Consider the following 23,202-nt stretch of genomic DNA (forward strand, 5'->3'; position numbering starts at 1 on the left):
TTGCTGATTAAAGAAACTAAAATTGAGTACTCTAATCCAGAAAACTCTTGTCTAGTTAGAAAACTGACTTGTCTAAATAAGTGGGCATATTTAGATATAAAATCAAATACATTTACACCTTCCCTATTTTGCCTACAAAGTCTTTTGTGAAATGCAAAGGTACAAGATTTGCAGTTTACCTCTGGTTATCCTCCCTGTTCTGAAGAAGCATCTGTATCTTTCAAGGAACAAACCAGGTCACACAGATTCATTTGTCTATCTAGATGAGTATGTTTTGCAAGAAAAAAAAAACCCTCACAGGAGTGAACAAAACAGAATAGTTTGCTTACCTTATTGTTATTATTCTATCTCCAGTTTTGTCCTTCTGTTTGTCGATGTCTATGTGTGCTCCTGTGCATTCACGTATAGCATTGATATTACATCCTCCTCTGCCAATGACTCTGGAAATGACAGTTGATGGAACAGAAACCTTCTTGGATCTATATAAAAAAAGAAATAACATTAGCTGGGAAACTCTTCAAATGACACAAGGTAATGTGCAGATCAGCCAGAAGATATAAGGAGGAAATAAGGAAAAAGTTCAGCTTACCTTCTTACAACTTCCTTCCATCCTTCTTCCCTTTTTTGACCACGTTTAGGGCTAGCAATGGTTAGCTTTCCATTTGGAGAAGAAAGGGGGGAAGGACCAGATTTTGTGCAAGTAGACAAGGAATTATTTGTCACTTCACTGATGACTTCAGACAACCTTTAAAAGAAATTAATTTCTATTAAAATGCAGACTAGCAAAGAAAACCAGAAGAATGGCTTCCACTGGGCCCAATCTGAAGCCTGTCAAAACTATCCCCTCAGCACATCAAACAAACAAAAATCAAAATACACAAGCCAGGTTTGGAGTTAAAAATAAAGTTATTATTACACCCCTGATCCCAGAAACCCTTCTGTAAAATGTTAGCATGGTGTTAGCAGATCATCCACTACAAAACAGCAACACTGCTTATGAAAGCTAAAATGGTATTTGTATTCTGAGAGGTGGAACTGACAAGGAAGAAATTCCAACTACTCAAGACACCTTTCATCAAAACAGCATGGTGCAATAAATGCCAAGTTCTCAGTGTTAATACCTTGTGTTCTCACAATACCCATACAGAGAATGAAATGGTACATTGTGTCTTGGAATAAGTACTTCTCACTAGCAGTTAAAAATCTCGAGCATACCTAATTTGTACACCCAAACTGGTCTGCATTCTAGAGCTAGCACAGCTCTCTAATTGGCGCTGTTCATTTCACTAATAAACTTATAGCTGTTAAGAGGGCAGGAGAGTACTTCTAGATTGTCTCCAGCTCAAATCTTTTCAAGTGAAACCTTGAGCAGCCTTGGGCAAGTGCAAGATAGTACAAAAGGGCTATAATAAGATGTGGCTTGAATTGAGATGCCTAAATTACTGAATAACCTAACAATTCTCTAAATTTCAGATCCATGACAATTCAGTCTTGCTTCAGAGCCTAATACTTAGCTCACGTTTAATTTCAACAATTATTATACACCTTTTTTACACTCCTCACACACCACTATGACCTCATCCACTTCTTAACAACTGATTTAAGTACTTAAGTCTACGCAGATAACAGTGTAGTATCCAAATGTAGTCCACCAACCACTTCATAAGTTCATAAGTTCATAAGGTTGGAAAGGACCTATAAGATCATCTAGTCCAACCATCCTCCTATCACTATCTCTACCCAACTACTAAATTAAGTCCTTTAGCACCTCATCTAAACGCTTCTTGAACAGCGCTAGGGATGGTGCCTCAACCACCTCCCTAGGCAGGCCATTCCAGTGCCTGACCACTCTTTCAGAAAAGAAATGCTTCAAATAGGCATATCTCGTCACAGCAACTTACTTTATGGATGATTTGCCAGTAACTGCTTTCCTCTCATCCTTTGGACAAGTAACAAGAACCGATGGCTGCTTTTTGTTGCTCTGTGTGTTAGTAACGGCTGTAGAAGAATGATTGTCGCTTTTGTGGCTGCTGTTGCTGTTGCTGCTTTCATCACTACAGCTGGAAATCCTCATGTTGTCACTGTCACCACTTTCGCTAGTACTGCTGCTCTTAGATTCACCATTCACTTTTTCTGGTTGGTTGTAAGAAATTGGGAGTTGGTCATCAAATATGATCTGAACGTTATCAGGGGCTACTTTGTTTTTCCTGTTTTTCCTCTTAGAGCTTGTTGTGGTGATGGTATTATTCCTTTTCCCATGAGAACCAGCTAAAGTTGTCCAAGTTGCAGATATACCTATGGTGGTTGTAGTGGTAGCACTGGGAGGCTCCATGGGGACCTCTGGATCATCTGGTAGAAGAAAAAACAACAGTACTAATTTAGATAATTCAAGAAACCTTGCATGGCTTTGCTGTCATGTTAAATGTTGCACAAGCAACTTTAAGAATCCAAGAATCAAGCAGAATCTCTAACAAACCCATTATCTGTACAACTATTAAACATGTCATATCAGGGAGCTTCTTGCCTTATCTATTCTAACTCAACGTTTGGATAGATAAGGCAACATATTTAGAATGTTCATGTTGCCAGTTTTTTCACTGGACCTAGATTATCATTCTCTTTGGGAGCAAAATAAATTAATTGGCCAGGTTTCAGTTAGTAGGACCTGGAAGTGAAAAAATGCCAGAACATTTAGCATGGTGAAGTTAACCTGTAACTCTCACTGAACCCACTGTCAGCAATCCTTAGCCACAACAAGACACATAAGTGATAGTAAGACAGAAATGCAGAGTGATCTATGGGTTTTCAAGGTAAAATACTGAAAGCTCAGCAGGTCATAAAGAAGACTGGACTCAAGTTTTGACAAGAAAAGCCACTGGAAGACTGGAAATAAACTCAGAGGGCATGTTTCACAAATTAGTCAAGTGGTTGAAATCACCTTCTGCTTTTAGCTTCTCTTTCTCCTGAGCAGCTTGAAGTTCAAAATTCTCTTTACTTTTTGCTTCTATTTCTTCTAATTTTCTTCTTTGTTCTTCTTTTTTCTTCCTCCTTTTCTCCTTTCTTTTCTCTCTTTTAGCAGCCAAAGCCAATCTCCTACTTTCTTCTCGCAGCTAAAAGTCAAGCACATTACAATATTTGTTCCGTGCATTTCAAAAAAAAGCAAATGGTTTTTAATCTCCTGAGAAGATGAACCTGCATTTAAACTAACACATTATAAAAGCCAACTAAATTCTTTGATCTATATTTTTACATTTACTTCCTCCAAACAGACTGTTTACCCATGTTAGCAGAAGGTTAATGCAGAAATAGAGAACACCATCTTAAATGAGTTTTCCAAAGCATGTTTCCAGGATTCTAAGATGACCATGTTTATCTTAGCAGTACTGCCCCAACACACTCATTTCCCTCTCAAAGGTAAGGATGTGCCATATTTTTGTCCAACTTGGATATAAAATGTGCACTTATTTGACGCTATACTTCTACTTAGTTAAGTTTTTTTTAACTAACATTTCTACTAAAACACTATGGCTTCTAGGAATACTATTCACATATTTTGTTTTATTTAAGACAAAATAGGATTTAGATCTCAAATCTATACCAATATGACTGGAAAATGCTCACTGATTGTGCACTGGATAAAAAAATTGTACTTCAAAATCATTCTTTGGTACAGTATTAAAGTAAATACCAGAGTATCTTAACTCAGTTTCTCTTAGTAAAAGAGAGAAGGCTAGGTACAACGGTAACCCGAACAACTAGATGTTCAGCTCTAGACACTCCAACTATATTATATTGATTACATATATTCCTGTACTTCAGTATGGACATTCACAGGTCTTCTGGTCTTGAAGGAATGTGAAACTGTAATCTTATCAATAAATATTCACAACTCTAAACTCTTAACTTGCCTTCTCCAAGTCCAACTCCTCTAAAAGAATGCTTGCATTTTTGTTGGCTTCAGCAGCCTGTCTATCTTTGGCTTGAACAATTGATTCCATACACAAGTGGCACTTCTTCAGCATCTCCTGAAATAACAAAGTACATCAATATTCTACTTTAAAAAGTAAAAGTACACGTTAGAATATACACTCTCAAACCTGCACTACTAATTTACTATTTCCTTACTTGAAAAGAAGACTTTTAAGGGAGAAAAAAAAAAAATAACATTTTCCATTACTTCCAGTGCAGTACTATTACAAGTAAAACATCCACAATTCTAATACGTCAATATCTCACGGGCAAATAAGCTGCAGAAGTTTTTTTCCTTCCACTCTTGAGTATGACAAGAACCCAAGTGTAAATTGTTACCAATGCAACCCTTCACCGCAGCTTGAAATTTCCTTTACTTGCCCAACTTTGCATACTGATATTCCATTCACAGATAAAACACGAAGTCAATAATTAATATCTCATCGTGCTTTAAGTGGTACAAAGAGAGTTCATAACCTATGCCTGTTGAAGACAAATTGTTTATGAAACCAAAGTAGAAATGGTCTGATAGGTGCAGGAACTGCACATATTAAAAGGCCATCAGAAAACAGGGCTTAGCTCCCCACTCTCTCCCTGAAACACCTGGGAAAAACTTCAACATTCTAGTATTATAATACTTAGAGCCCAATATTAGTTGCATAGCAGTTATTACTATTACTGGGTGTTCAGCATCATGCTGTGATCAGTGGTCACAGCCACTGGCAATAACTTACATATCAACAACAGGGAGAACACTTTGAAAACTAAACATGCATAATAAGCAATGTTCTCATACCACAGAGGCTTAGGAAGTTACACTGGCTGGAAAAATTGGGAGCACACGTTATTTTTTCTGAAAACTTTTAGATGGACTCATCATTTGGCTGAAATCCAGCATGACATCAAAGCAGTCTTTAAAATATCTACTCGAAAGTTGAGTCACAGTATTGTTTCTTCTGAAATGTTCTCTTACAATCTTACCTTATCAGTAATGGTTGCTATGTATCTCATACATTCCGAATCTGATGGAAACTGGTTTACTTCTTTTACTAGGTAGCGCACCACTTTCACATGACCCTGAATAAGGAACAGACAAGTAAGTGAAGTACCTGTTGTCAAGCTGGCTTTACAGCCTTATTTTCATAGAATTGTTGTCTCTTCCTTTGTCAGTATTCAAATGCTTGACTCTGGTTACTTACAGTTGTATACACCTACAGTCATTTGCAATTTTTAATTACTACTGCACTTGAACTATACTCAATTATCTCAAGTCAAGCTGTGTTAACTCAAAGTTAATTTCTAAAATGCTCATCTTCTCTTTCATAAGAACTCAATTTTTAAATCGTTCTTCTACTTCTGTTGCATATGCTGCATCTCCATAGAAATACTGTAATTTTATGAACATAGACCCATGAAAATCAGACTCAGTGAAGTGACCATAATGAGAACTTCTACTAGAATTTAACACAGATATCATGCAAGTGACATGCATACCTGTTTTTGAAGATTCAATGCCAAGTATTGTAAGTAGGTCACATCTTTAAAAACACAGCCCAGCAATTATGTTCTGTTTATTCCTACTATGTATGATGATTAAGACATTAATCAAACCAAAGGTAAACTTCATATACTACCTTTCGAAAGGCTGCCATAAGAGGAGTTATTTTCCTGTTATCAGCAGCATCCACATCTGCTCCAGCCTGAACTAGCAATTGGACAACATCCAGATGCCCTCCGTTCGCTGCCAGCCACAGTGGAGTATTCCCCTTCTTGTTACGCACATCAATGTGGGCTCCTCTACAAAAACAAGTGCTCAGTCAAAACAGTGTAGAAGATTTTAGTTACTTATGTCAACAGGACTTGCAAAAGTTAATGCAATGCTTAAGAAAAATAGGCTAATTCAGTACTCATTTTTACACAGAACATTCACAGAGCACATTAGTTTCAGAAATATTTTTAGTTCCCGATTCTGTGAAAAGCCTACACTCAGCCTAAACCTATTTTTAATACTTTGAATCATAATGTTTGTCAGTTGGGTCTGAAGCATTGCTAATTACCTCATTAACTTCCATCCATTAGTACACTGTACTCCTCAGTAGCTTACTGAAAACAACTTCTGAAGCTGTGAGTGCAAGCCAACAGCCAGTACTGCTACTTGGAAAGGGACATACTCAAAAGCTGTTCAAGAAACAATTACGCTGAGTGATCAATCTCAAACGGATGAAATCATTAAGACTTGCATTTTGTACACACATTCTGCTTTTTAATGTCTTAGCACTGACAGCTAAACTGAAGGCATCAGGGATACAAGAAATGCCAACTTCACATGAAACATTTCCAACATTCATAAGTTCATAAGACAGAAAAAATTCTATCAGTCCACACAGGTAAAAGCAAGTACTCAAGCAGCAAGCTACTTAGTTTGATAACTCTCACTAAACAGAATTACGTAATTACTAATGGTCTAACAGAACTCTTCCCATTCCCTATCACATAAGTGCATGTTGCAACATAAAGATTAGAGAAGCCCATATTCAAGATCTTTTTCTTCAAGCAGAGCGCCTTCAAAAACACAGTACCTGCTAATAAGAAGCTCACAGAATTTGTAGTGCCCTTTGTCTGCTGCAATGGTTAAAGCTGTGTCTCTCGAGGAAGGTACTGGAGGAGCATTTACATCTGCACCTTTGTCCAGCAGAACCCTGCCCACTTCAGCATATCCACCAGAAGCAGCTTCCATTAATGGTGTGAGACCAGTCTGCGATGAACATGCAGGAAAAATCAAGCAATTGATTGGAAAGAAGTGGAAGCTGGGCTCACTTAAGAGCCAGGACCGATTTCTACTTCCAGCAGCATATGTCAAGTTCTACTACACAGCCCCTGCTACCTGATCAGTTTTGTAATAGATTACCATTTATTTCAAAGGAGAGAAAACATACACCAGCACAGAAAAGGAAATACAACACAATGAATAGGCATCCTGCTGCACAGTGCCAAGGAAAGCTCTTTGCCTGCTGATGTCACAGCATCTCAGAAATAGCACAGTCAACCTTACACAGTTGACGACCAGCCTAAGTATTGCTAAAAAAACCCCAAACAAACAAAAAAAACCCTTTTGTTTTTAATCTTAAGAGATGCTACACAGCAACATCCAGAAAGTACCTGGCTAGATGAAGGGAGATGTTAACTTCTAACAGACCTTCAAAAAATCACACATTTTCTTTCAGTTCTGTTACCACTGTAGATAGAAGCAGTTATGACTAGCAAAAGAAATCAGGCCGTAGTACAACCTAGGTCAAGAATCAGATTTTCTCAATTCATTAAATGCCTGCATTTTCTCAGGTTAACGGATCTTGCAAACACCTGAAAATTACACAGAGCTTCTGAGGAACTGCTTTTCTTTAAATGACAATAAATATTGTTTTGCATTCTGATGTCTTATTAAGTAAATTTGTTTTCCTCCTCAGATTGTTGCTGCTGTGTTGTTTTTAGGCCTATCTCTCTACTCTCCCCCTTTTCCTCCTTCCTCTTTCCTGGGGTGTGGGTCTGTGGGTCCCCCACCCCATTAGTCATGGAACCAGACCAAAATAGCCCACAAACTGTTGACAAGCAGGCATCAACTTCGGTCATTCGATTAGCTTCCAAGGGGCACATATAAAAGGGAATAAAGCCATCAGATGGTAAGTCATAACTTGCAAGTGTCTCTTCTTGGAGACTAATTTGCTTCTTACCTTAGCTCTATGTTCCACATTTGCTTTTCTATCAAGGAGCAGACTAACCACTTCAGTTCTCCCTTGGAAACAAGCCAGAGTTAGTGCTGTATTTCTATTGGTCTCTATCTGGGCATTTATATCAGACCCCATGTCCAGTAATAACTTGACAGCAGCAGTATGCCCATTCATGGCTGCCAACATTAAGGGAGAAATGCCCAATTTGCTGCCAGTTCTGAAAAAAAAAAAAAAAAAAAGAGTTTTAATTGTAATAACATTTATGAGATGAGTGAAACAAAAGCAGAGAAAATAGGATATTTAACAAGGATGGAAGTCAGAAACACAGCAGCTACTACTGAAACCATGGAAGGTTCTTGTCAGTAACTTTGGACAAGTACTTCTATTTCAAAGGATAATAGGTATGTCAGGCTTTAAATGCTGTAAAATGTAAAGGCATATCTTATGAGGAGCTTAATTTCTGCTTTAACTCTTTATTTGACTTGTGCAATGCATGGTTGAACTACTCAATGTATGCAAGAGGTGTTACCAAGATGCAAATGCATGAAAAATCTTTCCTTAAACTACCAGCAAGGAACAAACATACACTTTTTATTTAACCCAGAAGTAATTTCAAACTAGAAGGCCAATCAGAGGAAGAAAAAGTAATTTAAAAATCTTTAATCAAAGAGGACTGACATAGTATGATGCATGGTAGAATCACAAATTGTAGGGGTTGGAAGGGACCTCTAAACCTCCCTGCCAAAGCAGCTCCCTAGCCCAGGTTGCACAGGTAGGTGTTCAGGTGGGTCCTGAACGTCTCCAAAGGAGAATCCACCACCTCTCTGTGCAGCCTGTGCCAGTGCTCCATCACCTGCACTGTGAAGAAGATCCCATGCACATTTGTGTGGAACTTTCTACACTTCAGTTTGTGGCCATTTCCCCTCATCCTGTTGCCACACATTGAAGAAGTTATCAAAACATACAGAAGGAGCCGGAAGGGAGCAGTTTTTTCACTGCATAGTAAAAAACTTTTCCTTCCTACCTGAAGTCTACTACAAATAAGACAATTACATGGCTTGTGCTTAAATAATAAATAAATAACCCAACTTGCTCAATTTAGTTGTCAAGAAAGCCTTTTGGAAAGGGTAAAGACCATGAGGAATAAGTGAAAAGGGAACTTGCCTGGAATTGATTTCTGCCCCAGCATTTAGTAGAATCTTGATAATGTTCACGTAGCCACCAGAAGCAGCAAGGCTTAAAGGTGTATAATCTGAAACATTCCTGTGCTCTTTGTTTGCCCCTCGAGCTAGCAGCAACTCCACCACCTGTAGTATTTTAAAAAATAACATCTGGTTTTCTCCCAAACTTGTAAGTCTATCTGACAAATCTATTCAAGGCTTTCAGAATCCAAAACATACTGTTAACATCTTCCAATGTAAAGACAGTGATTTTGTTCATTTCCTTCACTATGCTCTTAGCCTCTGTGAAAGCTGAGACTAAAATTATTATCCTAAAGCCAGTGTGAAACTCATTTATCAGTTATCACCACTCACTGACATGACTAAAAGATTTATACCAAACTGTGCAACAAATTTATCCCAGTTTTCTGGTTATTTCAGCCATTTTTAAGACTACAGAAAATAGATTCAATGCAAAAGAAGCATATAAAATAGTCTTGCAGTTCATTATCAAGTTAAAAACTCATCTTCAAACCAAAGCTGAAGAGCAACAAAGAAGCTCCACACTTTTTTTATTCTCTGTTTATAAATATAACATCAGATTGTTGTAAACTGTACACAAACCTCTCACAGGAACCACCACAGAAATTAACAGTTGCATCACATTAACAATAAAAATTTTTACACTATGTCTTCCTTACAGACTGTTTTACAACTGAAGCAATTCCCAGCATTACTATATTGTACATGAACTTTCTGCAATGAAGTTGATGCAGAACACTAGTTGGGAAACTGAACTTTGTGCCCAAACGAGTCAAAAGGAACACTGAGATGAAAACTCACTGAGTTATCTCCAGTACAGTAATGTCTCATTGGCTCAACTTCCTGCTTATAAGCATAAAACACGTTTAGATTGGTCCCACACAGCTTAAGCCAAGAACTTTTCGATTACAATATTCTGCCTTGAAGTCACAAGACAAACATGTTGCCAGAACTAAACTGGGGCAGGGAGGTACACCCTAATATCACAACTGCCCAAAGCCTAGTGTTTTCCAAGCATTTCTCAAAAGCCATTCAAGAAAAAAGGATGCATTTCCCCAAGAAACACTGTTTGAGACAAATATCTCAAATCTGTAAAAAAAGTGAATCTAAATTCACTTTTCTTATATGAAATTGCTGGTCTTCTCCCCTTAACAAAGAACACATAATTGTCATTTGCAGCTACTCCTTTGCAGCTGCTGCCATTCACTCCTCTGCCCTATTCAACATCTGAATGGGGCAGAAAAACAGCCCAGAAGAACTACAAGTTTTCGTTAATATCTTCTCTAGAACAATGTGAAATAATCACCTTCAAATACCTCAATTCCCTGCTCTGGATTATACAGTTTGCACTGTGGCCTTTACAAACCAAATCAAAACACTTACAGAACTATGCATTTCAAACTTGTTAGAACCATTATCATCTGACTTTCTCAAGGCACAGAACACAGTATTTCATACAGTTTTAAGAAGACTTCCTTTACATTTACTTCTGATCAACTGTTTGAAAAACGTCTCCTATTTTGTTGGTTTTTTTTTAGTCTCAGACACCAGAGCAATCTACAGTACTCATACTTTATGTAGAGCCAACTGTAATACCCTCTTGGCTCATATATGGAGCTGATTCATGGAGAACTCTAGCTTCTCAACAGGAACATTGATCCCATTCACTTCCATATTCACATCCATTTAAGCATGTAAAAACTCCGTAACTAGACATGGGTTAAGAGATCTGTTTCACAGCTCTGGTCCAACTTACTGAAACAGGAAAAGGGAATTTTTATCAAACACTGCAATATACAACTTCAAAAATGTTTTTTTAAGAATATGCAAACACAGAAACACTAGGTTGGAAAGGACCTACAAGATCACCTAGCCCAACCATCAAAGAGGTTAACATCATCCTGAAACAGCACGACGAATCTAGGTACCATCACTGTTCCGTAAAGTAAAAAACAGACAATATGTAATCTACAACCTGCTCTTGAAGACTTAAGTTATACTTCACCTCTTGTCTCCCTCCTGAGCAAGCCAAGGACAAGGGAGTATCCTTGGTTCTCTCTGACTGGGCTTCGATATCAGCTCCATTATCAAGTAAGATTTCAACAACACCCACGTGGCCAGCCGTAGCAGCCAAAATAAGTGGAGTAAAGCCTAGAATGAAAAAGCACAATTGACGAATTCACGTTCATAACTTCAAATTAAATGACTTATGGTTAAACCACAAAGAAAGCAAACGTAATAGCTTCACACAAAAACTGTATGTAATGTATATTAATTTACTGTGTTACACTGGAAGACAAGAGTGGGTCGGTATTGACACGGTGAGATAGCTACCTTTCTTGTCCCTATGTTCAATATTGGCTCCTCTCTCTAGCAGTGTTTGTACTAGTTCTTCGTGGCCACCAGCACAAGCAAGTGTCAATGCTGTGTCATGATTACTTTCAGTCTGAAAAAGAAATCATTAGAAATATAAATTCTTACTTATTCAAGTACAACTTTTGTTGTGCTGTATAATAGCACAAATACAATTGCATCTATGACAAAATAAAAACCTATCAAAACTTAAGACCTGTTTCCTGATCACCTCATTTTTTGTTCATGTTCAAGTCAGAATTCTATTTCTAGTTTGCTCTGTTGGGATACTAAAAAAGATTCCTCAGGAGAAGATTTCAGAGTGAGTTTTAGTTTTGCTTTACTCTATTATGATGGAGGGTAGTTGACAACCAAACTCAGTACCGACACACACTGCTGTCTACCAATAAGCAATGAGACACATTAGGGTATCGGAAGAGTTCGACCCACACACAGTTACAGCAGAAATCAAGTCAACTGCCACAAGCAGTTGAACTAACCACAAGTGGCTTCCCAGAGATTTCTCTCCCTAGTCCACAATAATCTCTTGTTGCAGTTTACAATAATCCACATCTTCTCATCTCCATGTTGCTTGCATCCTAGCCCTATCATTTTGGTCACATTATGTATAGTCTAGAACTATGCAAATAGAATTACAAAGCAATACTTTTTTTTTTTCTTCCCTTCGATGACTTGGTAGCACCAAGTCCTGGGGAGGGGTGGCAGTGGCCAACAACTCAAAGCACAACTGTGAAAAATAAGCATACAAGAAGTTCTCAGCCTTGTTCTCATTTTCAGAAGTCAATCCGCCAAAACATTTAAATTTTACTACCCTGTTTCTCATTTTCACTCACTGAAGAAATGAGAAATACAAATGTTTAGTGATGGAAGGCTCTTCTCTTTTGTTCTGATAGAGCACAGAGGAAAGTTGTCTGCAACTCTCCAGAGACTTATACAGGCTTTCTAAAACCAACTAATCAAGTCTCATTATACAACAAAGCTGTTTCCTATAAATGAATTATTGAGGATACAGAAACAAAATAGCTTCACATGTGTGCTGCAGTGGAAGACAGTGGAAGGCTCACCTGGGCATCAATATCTATAGCAGGGTAAATCGGTAGCATGGCTGAAGGAGAAATGATAGGACTTGGAGTTGGCGTCTGAGGCTGGGAGACAGAAGTTGCAATGCTGTGGGTAGGAGTGTTTGACATTGCAGATGCTCTTCCACTCACTGCTGTTGAACAGAATAATTTCAATTAGTAAAAGCAACAGTGGGAAAGAACAACTCAAATATTTCATTATTTAGAAATGTGCATTTCTCCACACATTTAATCCACCTTTTGAACCCTTATAACTACAAATAAATACATATTGTACTGCCATGTTTTCTAGATGCCCGCCACAAAAAAACCCAAAACATTATATATATATAGAAATATTGAAAACCTTTCCAACCTTTCCTACATATCAGTCATTATTTGCACCACGAATTCCATACCTTGAGAAGCTGGACTGCAGAACAAGTTGAAGCAACATTTATTTATGCAATTTTTCTTAAACCAGCTTAAGGGCTCCCATGTAGAGGTCCACCTACTTTCCCCTAACCCTCCACAAACATCACAAAAAAGCAGCAGAGCAAGCATCAAGTTGCTCACACAGAAGAATTTGTTGAAACCAGTGAAGAAGCAGCTTAACAGCCATTTTGCAGAGACTCTGGTCAAAGACGTTAGGGTAAGCAGCAGAAGGTAATACCTTACAGTTGATGACAGTATATTGACATGACAAAGTCACACACCCCTGAAATTCATTTCATCAATGTAATAGTTACAAGTGCTACAACAGCATTTGGGGGAAAGAAACTCCAATTTTTCTATTTGTTTTTCATTAAAGGAATCTAATGCTTTTCCTAAAGATTTGTAAAAAAAAAAAAAAAAAAAAAAGGGAGAAAAAATCTTTATCAAGTGTGATCAGCAAAGGAGGAAGTGAAAGGTTATACATTTCTCCCGTCAAGTTCACAAAAGGACCTTGAGCTGCAAAATGAAAGGAATACGATTTGCACGTGGTCAATGTTCACTGAATACACTACTCCGAGTAATCTTAAGGAATACTGAAATAACACCCCAACTTCTGATGTCACATTTATTGTTCAAATAGATTTAGTAATCGGCCACATCCCACGTTACCAGCCATGTTTATTTAGCTCCTCTGTTTAGTCAGAAGGGTAGCTTTTTCAACCGATGCCATGCAAGTTTTATCATAACATGCCAATCTGTGTACTACTCTGCAAAGCAGCTATGGTTTTAGTTCATTATTGCTTTCTTTCCCAGACTTCCTATAATAAATATCATTAAAGAAGCTAACAAATGCCACTGAAAAGTAACAAAAACATCAACTCAGAGCATAAGAAGTATGCTTCACCTTCTATGTAAGACTTAATCATTGTCACAAGCCACGCTGATCTTTGTATCGGAGCACCTTTTGAAAGCTACTCTCATCTTACAAGAAAAATCACACTAGGTATGAATTAAAAGGAATATGCTGATGCTGAAACAAAATGCCCTTGATAGAAGGTCAAAAACTGTGGCCTAAGGGAGTTCTGCATTGTACAGAACAAGGGGCTGTAATCTAATAACTTCCAATGAAGGTCTACTTTGGCCTCATCTCACCCCTTACTCTTGCTGTAAAGAGATATAACCTAATAATGTAACAACCAATTTGTTTCATAGAGAATGATAAGAATGTGTTTGAACTCCTGCTCCCATCTTTACACTCACAGTCATAGTGAATAATTTAGGAAAAAAATAGCCAAGTTTACCTTCTTTCTCCAAATTCAAGGAAAAAACTCAATCATGGTAAAAACACTAATGGAACACGTAAAAAAAACAACTGTGATTCTCAGCACTCCCATCTGGTTCAAACAGACCAGAGAAAGGCATTAAAATCAATTGGAAACTAACTACATTGGCTTTAATCAGATGATATAAAAGCACGATCACCAAATAATCCAGATGTGAAAGAAGCATACCCTGCTACAGCCAAACATGGGATTCGCTAAGGATTCCTGCTGCAGCCCTGACACTGGGACTGAGGAACACACACTGGATTACAGCAGTACTATTAAATGTTCGTATTTAAAAATGAAAACATGAAATAGAAATCAAGTTAATTGAAAAAGTCTCAGAAGGCAAGGGGGTAAGACATATTTAAAAGCCAACGTCTCTTCCCACAGATCATACAAATCATATATAAATGGTTTTATGAATGATAACGGAAGAGTCCATCAGCATGTCTGTTGACTTACAGTTCTTGTGTTATATCCATCTCAAATGTGCTTCAGCAATAACACAAAGATGAACGCAGTTCATAACCTTGAAGTACTCACTGCGACAAGATAATACTTTTTATGGCTAACTATTTTGAGTGTTTCTTAAAACATCATCTGTGCAGAGTTCAATTTTTTGATGAATATACCAACGACAACCAACAGAATCTTTACTGAAAACTTCTAATATTTGTTTGGATTCAGCAAGTCAAAAGGTTTTACTAGTCTTGTGCAGTGAAAGAGAGTAACCAATGAGTTTAATCTGCAGTTAATAAACAGCTAAACCAGTTTGCCTTCAACGTTACAGCATATTTACTGTATGGTGGCACAGCACGTCTTCACCGCTAAGCCACAAAGTATTTCAAGTGTATCTGTGCTTTGGTTCAGTACAGTACCAGTTACTAATCTTATTAACACCACGATGCAACTTACAGTTGATGTGATTCTCGTGTATTAATTTAGCTAGTTATAACTGACAGAACACAGAAGGCAGCTTCCAGGGATTAAAATACCAAGTGCTTCAAGGCTCCTGAATTTTTTTTGTGAGTTTTTGCTACTGGATATAGAATATAGAGTTGTACGAGTTGGAAGGGACCTCTAAAGGCCATCTGGTTCAACTTCCCTGCAAAGGCAGCAACACCTACAGCTGCATTAGGTAGCTCAGAGCCCCATCCAGCCTGACCTTGAATGTCTCCAGGGATGGGGCATCCACCATCGCTCTGGGCAACCTGATCCTGTATTTCAAATACCCTTATTGTAAAAAAAAACAAAAACAAAACAACAACAACAAAAACATTTTTTTTCCTTACATCCAACCTAGATCTCCCCATTTTCAGTGTGAAGCCATTCCCCTTGTCCTATCATACCAGACCCTGCTAAAGAGCCTGTCCCTTATAGTCCCGAAAGGCCGCTCTCAGGTCCTCCTGGAGCATTCTCCTCTCCAGGCTGAACAGCCCCAGTCCTCAGCCTGTCCTCACAGGGGAGGTGTTCAAATCCCTGGGATCATTTTTTGTGGCCCCCCTCTGCAGGCAATCCAACAGGACTCTGTTTCTCCAGTACTGAGGACTCCACATCTGGATTCAGTTCTCCAGGTGAGGTCTCACATCCCTTGACCTGCTGATCATGCTTCTTTTGATGTAGCCCAGGATACGGATTGATACCTGCTGATCATACTTCTTTTGATGTAGCCCAGCCCCTCTTCTGGGCTGTGAAGGCACACTGCTGGCTCACGTCCAGCATGCCATTCATCCATACCACAAAGTCTTTTTCAGCAGGACTGTGCTCTATTGTTTTGTCCCCCAGCTTGTACCGATAGCAGGCGTTGCCACAGCCGAGGCACAGCACCTTGCACTACACTCCTTCAGAAACAACCATGCACCTTAACAAAAGTTTATCATTAAAAACAGGGATTTTTTTTTAATCCTTTGCACATCGTTTAACATTTGCTGTGTTTTCACTGAAGAGTTTCCTAACTAACCCTTTTCCATGGTCAACATACTTCTATTTGCCAGACTCTCTGCAAGCAAATGACATGTGAAGTAGAAGAGCAAACCCCTTGCTTGACATCAGTTACAGGAGGAAAATACTCACTTTTTCAACTTGTTCTGTTTCTTTCCAAATAAAATGAACAAAAAACCTCAAAACACTAAGAACATGAAACCACCACCTCAGAACCCCTAAGTCAGTATATTTTGTGCTCCCAGGCAAAGCCTGTAGAGCCCTGATAGACCACTGAGCTTCTCAAGCAACAAGGAATCACACTTTTAATATTCCAGAGGTGGCCTAACAACTAAGCACTTGACTACTACATCAACACCATCTTATCCCTGCCTCTAACACCAGCATTTGCACACCTGACTTGTTTAATCAAATACTTAAAATTGGAGAATTAAGTTAATAATTTGCAAATAACTATACACAAAGATGAACACTAGATCAAGTTTATGCAATCAGAGAAAAAAAAGCTTAGCTTTTGTAACCAGTGTGAATTCACCTAGTGCTGCAAACAAGGCTTTGTACCTATAGGAATACTCTACAGATTTCCCACTGAAGCAGTATAGAAGGCTAAAGAAAAAGATTTAGCTGTCTCCTAAACATTTTGTGTTACACTGAGCCCATTTCACCTCCACACTAAAATCTGATGCGTGAAATCAAGTTTCTAGAGTTGTATAGTCAGGCCTGTATGTGCTCACTTTAAAATAAGCCATTTGACAGACTTGAGGTAAAACTGCATGTGTACAACTTCTAACAGGATTACCACAAACACCTGTCAGAACACAATTAAGATCTAATTTTCAATTGCATGTGTGCACACACGTACTAAGTACTGGGACTAAGGAGAATAAAAATATTCACTCAAATGTACATTAAAAATATCTGACCTTCACACAAAAGGCACAAACAAGCATTTGGGGATGCACCAGCTGACCTAAAAAATCAGAGATCCTCAAAATGTTATATGCATTTAAAACACATAGCAGGTGTATTCTAAATTAAAGTCTACGTTACACTTAAACAGAAAGTGTACTGCTCTCATTCTTCACACATAACTACAAACAGTATTTGCCCTCTCTAAGGAATCAAGTAGCTGGTACTTGTAGGTATCCCAGTACCATCGGTGCACACTATCACAGTACAAGTAGTTTTATCTACCTTCTCATGTTTCCAGTCAGATATTTATTTGCTAACAGCTTTCAATCCCTGTGCCTAGGCTTAAACTCTAACACTAGGTTTTCAGAAGACAACGTCTGTAGCTCCCCTAAATTTCAGTAATCTTATAGGAGGCTTTGCCTGAACATTGGGTTACTCATTAGAAGTCTAATTTTAGCCACAACTTGAAAAGCATCATTCTGATTGTATCAAACAAACACCATTTGGTGTTTCATATAATTACCAAATTTACTATTCACTGTGCAGCACACTTCATTCATTCTGCAGTACACGCAGGAAAATCTCCACTCCTCAGCACCTTTGGACTAAGATGTTCCAGACCTGCCCATCCTCCAGTTCACACCCTAGCACAGCGTGTTAGTCCTACAGCCTCCTTACAAAGAAGGATTATCAAGGCAGACAACACTTTAAACATTCATCTGTTTCCCCCAAAAATTTCAGTGAGTTTTTAAGTCAAAGGAAATGCTGATATATTTATTATTTTCAAAATATTCCTTAACAGTTCATCTGTATTTGGGTAAGTACTCAGAATGAGTACTTCTGGTATTACTTTAACATGAACAGGGACATGCAAACGAAGCATGCATAAAGGAAATCAATGCTAGCAGCTCACATTCCCTATGGTACGGAAAGCCTATTTCATTACTTTAACAGTTACACTTAAGGCCTTAAAGTACTGACTCAACATCCAAGCAATCTCCAAAGTCATTTAGAAAAGCTTGGTAGGGCTGAATTTGTCTTTAACTGGAGAAGCAGCAGCTTTCATCATGAACATACTTTGAAAACTAAGCAGCCAACAGCAAACAGATGAGTACGGTCTTTCTTTCTTCTCAAGTAGAAGTAACTGTTTCCTAATGGTTCACTACTCAGGGCCAACAAAGCACCTTTCAATTAGCAGAGAAGCCTACCGGTCCATTACAAGTTGTAGGCTTAATGTGGTGCTGTAGTTGCTCAAAGCCTGCTCTGAGTGCTCCAAGACAGTTCTCAGTTAACTAGCTTAGAGTGAAAACAAACAGTATCGTCATCATGGTGCTCCTAAGCTACAAGCCCACTCAAATAGAGCTGTTAATCTCGAGCATATCCCTCCCAAACTACAAAATGTTAAAAACGCAACTTCTGACATACCAACCTGTCAAAAAGGCACCAGTATAGCACAAAAAAAGAAAGGCAAGGCTGCAAATTGAGAAGTAAAAACTAATTCTCTGAGAGCCTTAACACAGGGAACAGGCTATTGGTTTTGCTGTAGAGCTAGCGGGAATACATAAACACACACACACACACAAAAAAAGCTGACATACCCTCAACTGGTTAAGCAAATATTATACCTGCTCATAACAATATAAACCCACCTGCCATGATGTCATCCAGCGTGTCATTGAGCGTCTGAGCAGGGCTGGCTACCATTAACCCTTGCTGTGTTTCTGTCAGTATTCCTTGCCCCAGCCCTGCTAGTTGTGCTTGGCCCAATACTGGCTGTCCAACTATAACACCTTGCAGTTCTGTAAGATTTGCGATGGACCCTGGAGGTAAGGAACCTGCTGCCAGAGGCAAAGCTTGTGGCATCGCCAGAGGCTGAATTGGTGCAAAACCCGTCTGTGCAGCAGCTTGCTGAGGATCATCTTTAAGCAAGACGGGGTCCACTTGCTGTAATCGTGCATAGTCTCCCTCTGAGAGTTGCTCTCCTACCCCAACAGGGGTCAGAAGTCCCAGGTGCTGGCAAGACTGCTGCTGCTGCTGCTGCTGGAGCTGAATTCTTTGCGCTTTTACCTCTAGATATTGCTTTTTCAGCTGCTGCTGAGTTTTCAGCTGTAACTCTCGTTCCACTTTCTGCAGTTCCTCCAAAATCTTTTGTTTCTTCTGAATTTGTTCCTCTCTCGTTTTGTTCAGCTCCTCAATCTTCTCTTTGGTGAGCTGGTCAGCGTGTGCCAATTCCAAGGACTGCAGCTGAGCATTCTTCTCTATGGCTTCTTTTATCCTCTGCTCCAGCTCTGTCAACTTGCCCTGAGCCTCTTCTACAATGCTCTCTGGAGACTGATTGGTGATGTAACCCTGTACATCCTGGTTGTTTGCTGGCAAATGACTGCTGGACTTTTGTTTAGAAGCAGCTGTGTGAAAAAGAAACCCCCTCAGAACCAATGGAAGTGCATATGAATGGCATCCTCATTATAGAGCTACTGTTGGGATGCTAAATGCACCGAGACACAGCACCCACAGAAGGTCAGAAAGTACTTGTATGGCCCTCAACGGAAACTGTATCTTTCACTATCAATTTTAACACAGCAGTCAGATTGCAAATTAACAGTACAGTTTACTGCACATACATTCCAAATAACCCCTGTGCTACGTTGAAATATTTAATCCAACTATCGTTATACTTTTGCCAAATGAAGTGATTGTCTCAAGAGCCGCTGTTATCAAGTGCTGCTATGAGAAAAATGAAAACAAAAGGGCAGAACATGCTGTCTCTTCACTTGATCTTTTGGAACTGGTATCGTGTTAAGACAAATGTACCGTTACAGCCCTGAAGCACAGCAAAAGTGATGCAAAAACATCTTTTTTCTAGGCCATCAGTTTTTTGAGCAGTGTGGTACATTTTAGGAAGTACTATACTTTCTAGGAATACTGAATCCTTTCGCTACAGGTATCCAGCTTTGCTCAGTTGACAAACAGTGCTAGAATCTAAAATAGTCACTTATATTTAACATGATCTAACAGGGTATGTTTAGCAACTACATGTTAGCCATAGGAGGCACGATTTTGCATGTGTCAAAACTCAGCTCTCTGCCCAGGCAAGGCAAATAATTCAGCCTTCCTGCAAGAACGAGCGATGGACTAATCCAATACATCTTTTATGAAGAAGTCCACGGTAATACAGCTGACATGGTCTGCCATACCAGTTGGAGAAAGAACAATCTGTTAATTTTGAAGGGTGAAAGGCAAATGAAAACTGAGGTTTTGAGCCAGTGGTGGTACCCAGTTTCTTCCAGCGATCCTTGCTGTATTTCCAGAACAATACAAGTGTACACACAGTATTAATTTTATAACATGCACGCCTGTATTTGCACTATAGCTGATCCTTGATTAAAAAAAAAAGTGTTTTGGAAGAGACTTCTGAAGTACAGAAAGTGTAAACTCTCAAAAGGGTGATCCTCAAAATAGATGCAAATTAAGCCCTAGAAGGACCTGAGCCACATCAGTCTAAATATTTTATAGCACAAGAAATTCCGCCTTCAGTCAAATTAGTCCAACCCACTCCAAGACTACTATCCTGAGAAAACACAAGCTACCCAATCAACTACAATATGGAGCTGAACAGTTCTGGGTGACATTCTGCATCAGACCAGTATGTCAGACTAATATATATTTTAATGCTTTTACTTAGGCAGATTTCTTGACACTTTGTGATTACAGGGTTAGATGACTGAGTTCATACCTAGTGTATAAGCAGCCCTAAAAAAAAATCCTGAATCCATTAACACTTTTCATAGGAACTACTTGGCTATAAGTGCACCCCTAAATCTTCTAAAGGATATTAAAAAAAAATAAGCTCCAAAACTAAAACTGACCTTTATTTCTGATGGGAAGGGTTGTGGCGACATTAGCAGGGGGTTTGTCAGGCTCCTGGGGTGGGACGACCATAGGCAGCGCCTGCACTGGTACACGAGGAGCCTAAAATGTTGGATACTAATAGATTATTTTTCTCATACTCCAATCTAGTGATAGTTCAATAGAAGGTAAACAAAACCTGTTAGAAAAGCAGACGTTTGTGGTGACTAACAACATTTAAGGCATTATAAATATGCTGTGTTCAATAGTTAACAATTTGAGATCACCTAGCTTCTACGTGCTTTAAATTGGTAACCTAAGAAATAACTTGGGTAAGAACACTCATCTCTGTATGGTACAGTACTACACCTTGGTAAAGCAAATACAAGCCACAGCAGGCTACAAATGCAATTCTGAAGAACAGCTTCACTAAAGCTGATTTGAGTTGCTGGCTTTTTTTTTTTAATAATCTTTGAAGAAGAACAAAAGAACTACACAGCAATTCACAGAGAACCTTCACCATCTTTACAACAGCTCAAATTTTCAATGCATTTCCTACAGTTCAGAAGAGTAAGAAATGTCATGCCTGACTCTCTTATATATTTCCACTTTGACTAAACTGCAAGAAGAAATGCAAACGAAGCCCCACAAATCAAACCACTAGTCCTTAAATCTTACCCTATTTAAATCATGGGAAGGTGGGGTCAGCTGAGTAGCATCAGGTGGAGGAGCAGAAAGCAAGTTGTTTGGGTAGTCTAGAAGGTAACAAACCACACTGGTATGACCACCCTTTGCTGCCTCTATTAACATAGTTGATCCATCCTGAAGAGACAAAGATCACAGTATTAGAACAGAGCATAACCAAAACATGACAACGCTGAAACATTTTGACAGATCCAACAAAATATATGAAGATTTAATAAATATTCCAACTGCAGCAAGTACACAAACTTAAAAACTGTATAAAAAATACCCAATAACTGAAAAAGACATCAGGTTTTTTTATTTGTTTTCCTTCTACTATGACCTTACAAACGTGTTCTGACTTAAACTGGCAGGGAGTTAAGCACCACAAAGCTGTTCACTCACTCAGAAGAAAATAAGGCAGTTGAGTGACAAACCTTCAATCTGTGTGTAGGATCAGCACCATGAGCTAGCAGTAACTCCACAACTGCCAGATGACCTCCAGCACAGGCCAGTGACAACACTGTATGATCATTGTTAGCAGTAGTCCTATTCACATTTGCTCCTTGAAAAAGAGAGAGCAAAGATTACTTAAGGAGTGGGGAGAGGAAAAAAAAAAAAAAGAAAATGCTTTCTCCTTGACTGCAGTCTTGCAACTGATGCATTAAAACTGAAGCCAGACTACCATCAGAAATCCATTTAAACTCATACAGCCACTGAATCAACATCTGTCTCATGAGGTAACAGCTTCAGAATTCAACCCTTACTACAGGTACCTCCAAGAAGAACAGCAAAACTATCTGCATTAGCACTCAAACCCCTTGATCTGATGGCTACATTTACACGTATTAAACTTCACACAGTAGGAGAACGTACTGGCTTTTAACTTTGTCAGCAGTTTTTTCCAGTGATGCTTCTCTCTACAAATTGACTTAATGCATTATTTTAACTAGTCAGCAGAAAACAGACTAGTTGCAGCTCTGTCTCTTTCCATACTGGAAGCCTTAGAAACTCCACACAAGCTATGAGAATAACTGTTGCTAAGAAAAAACAGGAGTTCTGAGGTCTGAATTATATGCATTCAACATCAACGTCAGGCTGCAGCTGACACTGGTGATAATACAGCATTAAGTGATAAATGCTGAAACAAACAGGCACTTGAAATTTAACTTCTTAAAAAAAAATACATTGTTCAAAAGCTGCACCAGGAGCAAAGACACTGAGTAACCACAAGCGTATTACTAGGAATTAAGAGAATGGAATAACTATTTTTAAGAGTTCTTCAAAATTTCCACTAATCTCTCCAGAAACCTGTGGTGATCATTATGTGTGAGAATCACTGAAATACGTAAAATATGTGAATCAAATCCATAGTACTAGCACTGACATATGCCCTTAAGTTAGGGCAGCTCTGTTAGCCAGAACTAGCAACCTTCACGCAATACTTACCTTTGCTAATCAGGAACTGAACAGTGCAAACATGACCTGCCCTTGCAGCTTTCATGAGAGGAGTTCTTCCACCTTCTGATTCATGCTCCTAGAGCAAATTAAGAGTTTGTATTCAAAATTCAGAAGCATCACATGCAAAAGGACATAATTAAATTTTGTTTTTTGAATTGGAAAACATTAGGCACAGAAGATTTCTGTTTAGCATTTGACAGCCTACAGACATTAAATTTTTAACAATACTGCAACATGGTATATCTTGCAGACAGATGAGAATATCTACCCC

At 38.7% G+C, this 23,202-nt stretch overlaps 1 protein-coding gene across 1 annotated transcript in view; it reads right to left on the reverse strand.

Annotated features, from left to right (window-relative positions):
* The window catches only part of ANKRD17 (ankyrin repeat domain 17), a 79,804-nt gene that overhangs the window by 8,274 nt on the left and 48,328 nt on the right, over positions 1–23,202 (reverse strand). Inside the window, exons 11-28 of the mRNA XM_065736785.1 lie at positions 22,920–23,007; positions 21,908–22,035; positions 21,465–21,608; positions 20,807–20,909; positions 18,590–19,345; positions 12,334–12,482; positions 11,231–11,342; positions 10,902–11,047; positions 8,859–9,001; positions 7,698–7,911; positions 6,549–6,724; positions 5,604–5,766; positions 4,951–5,046; positions 3,909–4,025; positions 2,939–3,110; positions 1,902–2,349; positions 590–745; positions 330–479 (exon numbers count right to left, since the gene is read on the reverse strand). Coding sequence (XP_065592857.1) covers positions 330–479; positions 590–745; positions 1,902–2,349; positions 2,939–3,110; positions 3,909–4,025; positions 4,951–5,046; positions 5,604–5,766; positions 6,549–6,724; positions 7,698–7,911; positions 8,859–9,001; positions 10,902–11,047; positions 11,231–11,342; positions 12,334–12,482; positions 18,590–19,345; positions 20,807–20,909; positions 21,465–21,608; positions 21,908–22,035; positions 22,920–23,007 — 3,461 coding nt within the window. The remainder of the gene's footprint in view (positions 1–329; positions 480–589; positions 746–1,901; positions 2,350–2,938; positions 3,111–3,908; positions 4,026–4,950; positions 5,047–5,603; positions 5,767–6,548; positions 6,725–7,697; positions 7,912–8,858; positions 9,002–10,901; positions 11,048–11,230; positions 11,343–12,333; positions 12,483–18,589; positions 19,346–20,806; positions 20,910–21,464; positions 21,609–21,907; positions 22,036–22,919; positions 23,008–23,202) is intronic.

Source organism: Cyrtonyx montezumae, unplaced genomic scaffold, assembly GCF_038088225.1.
Source record: "Cyrtonyx montezumae isolate F1298 unplaced genomic scaffold, pur_monq_1.0 scaffold_2, whole genome shotgun sequence".
Taxonomy (NCBI): Eukaryota; Metazoa; Chordata; class Aves; order Galliformes; family Odontophoridae; genus Cyrtonyx; species Cyrtonyx montezumae.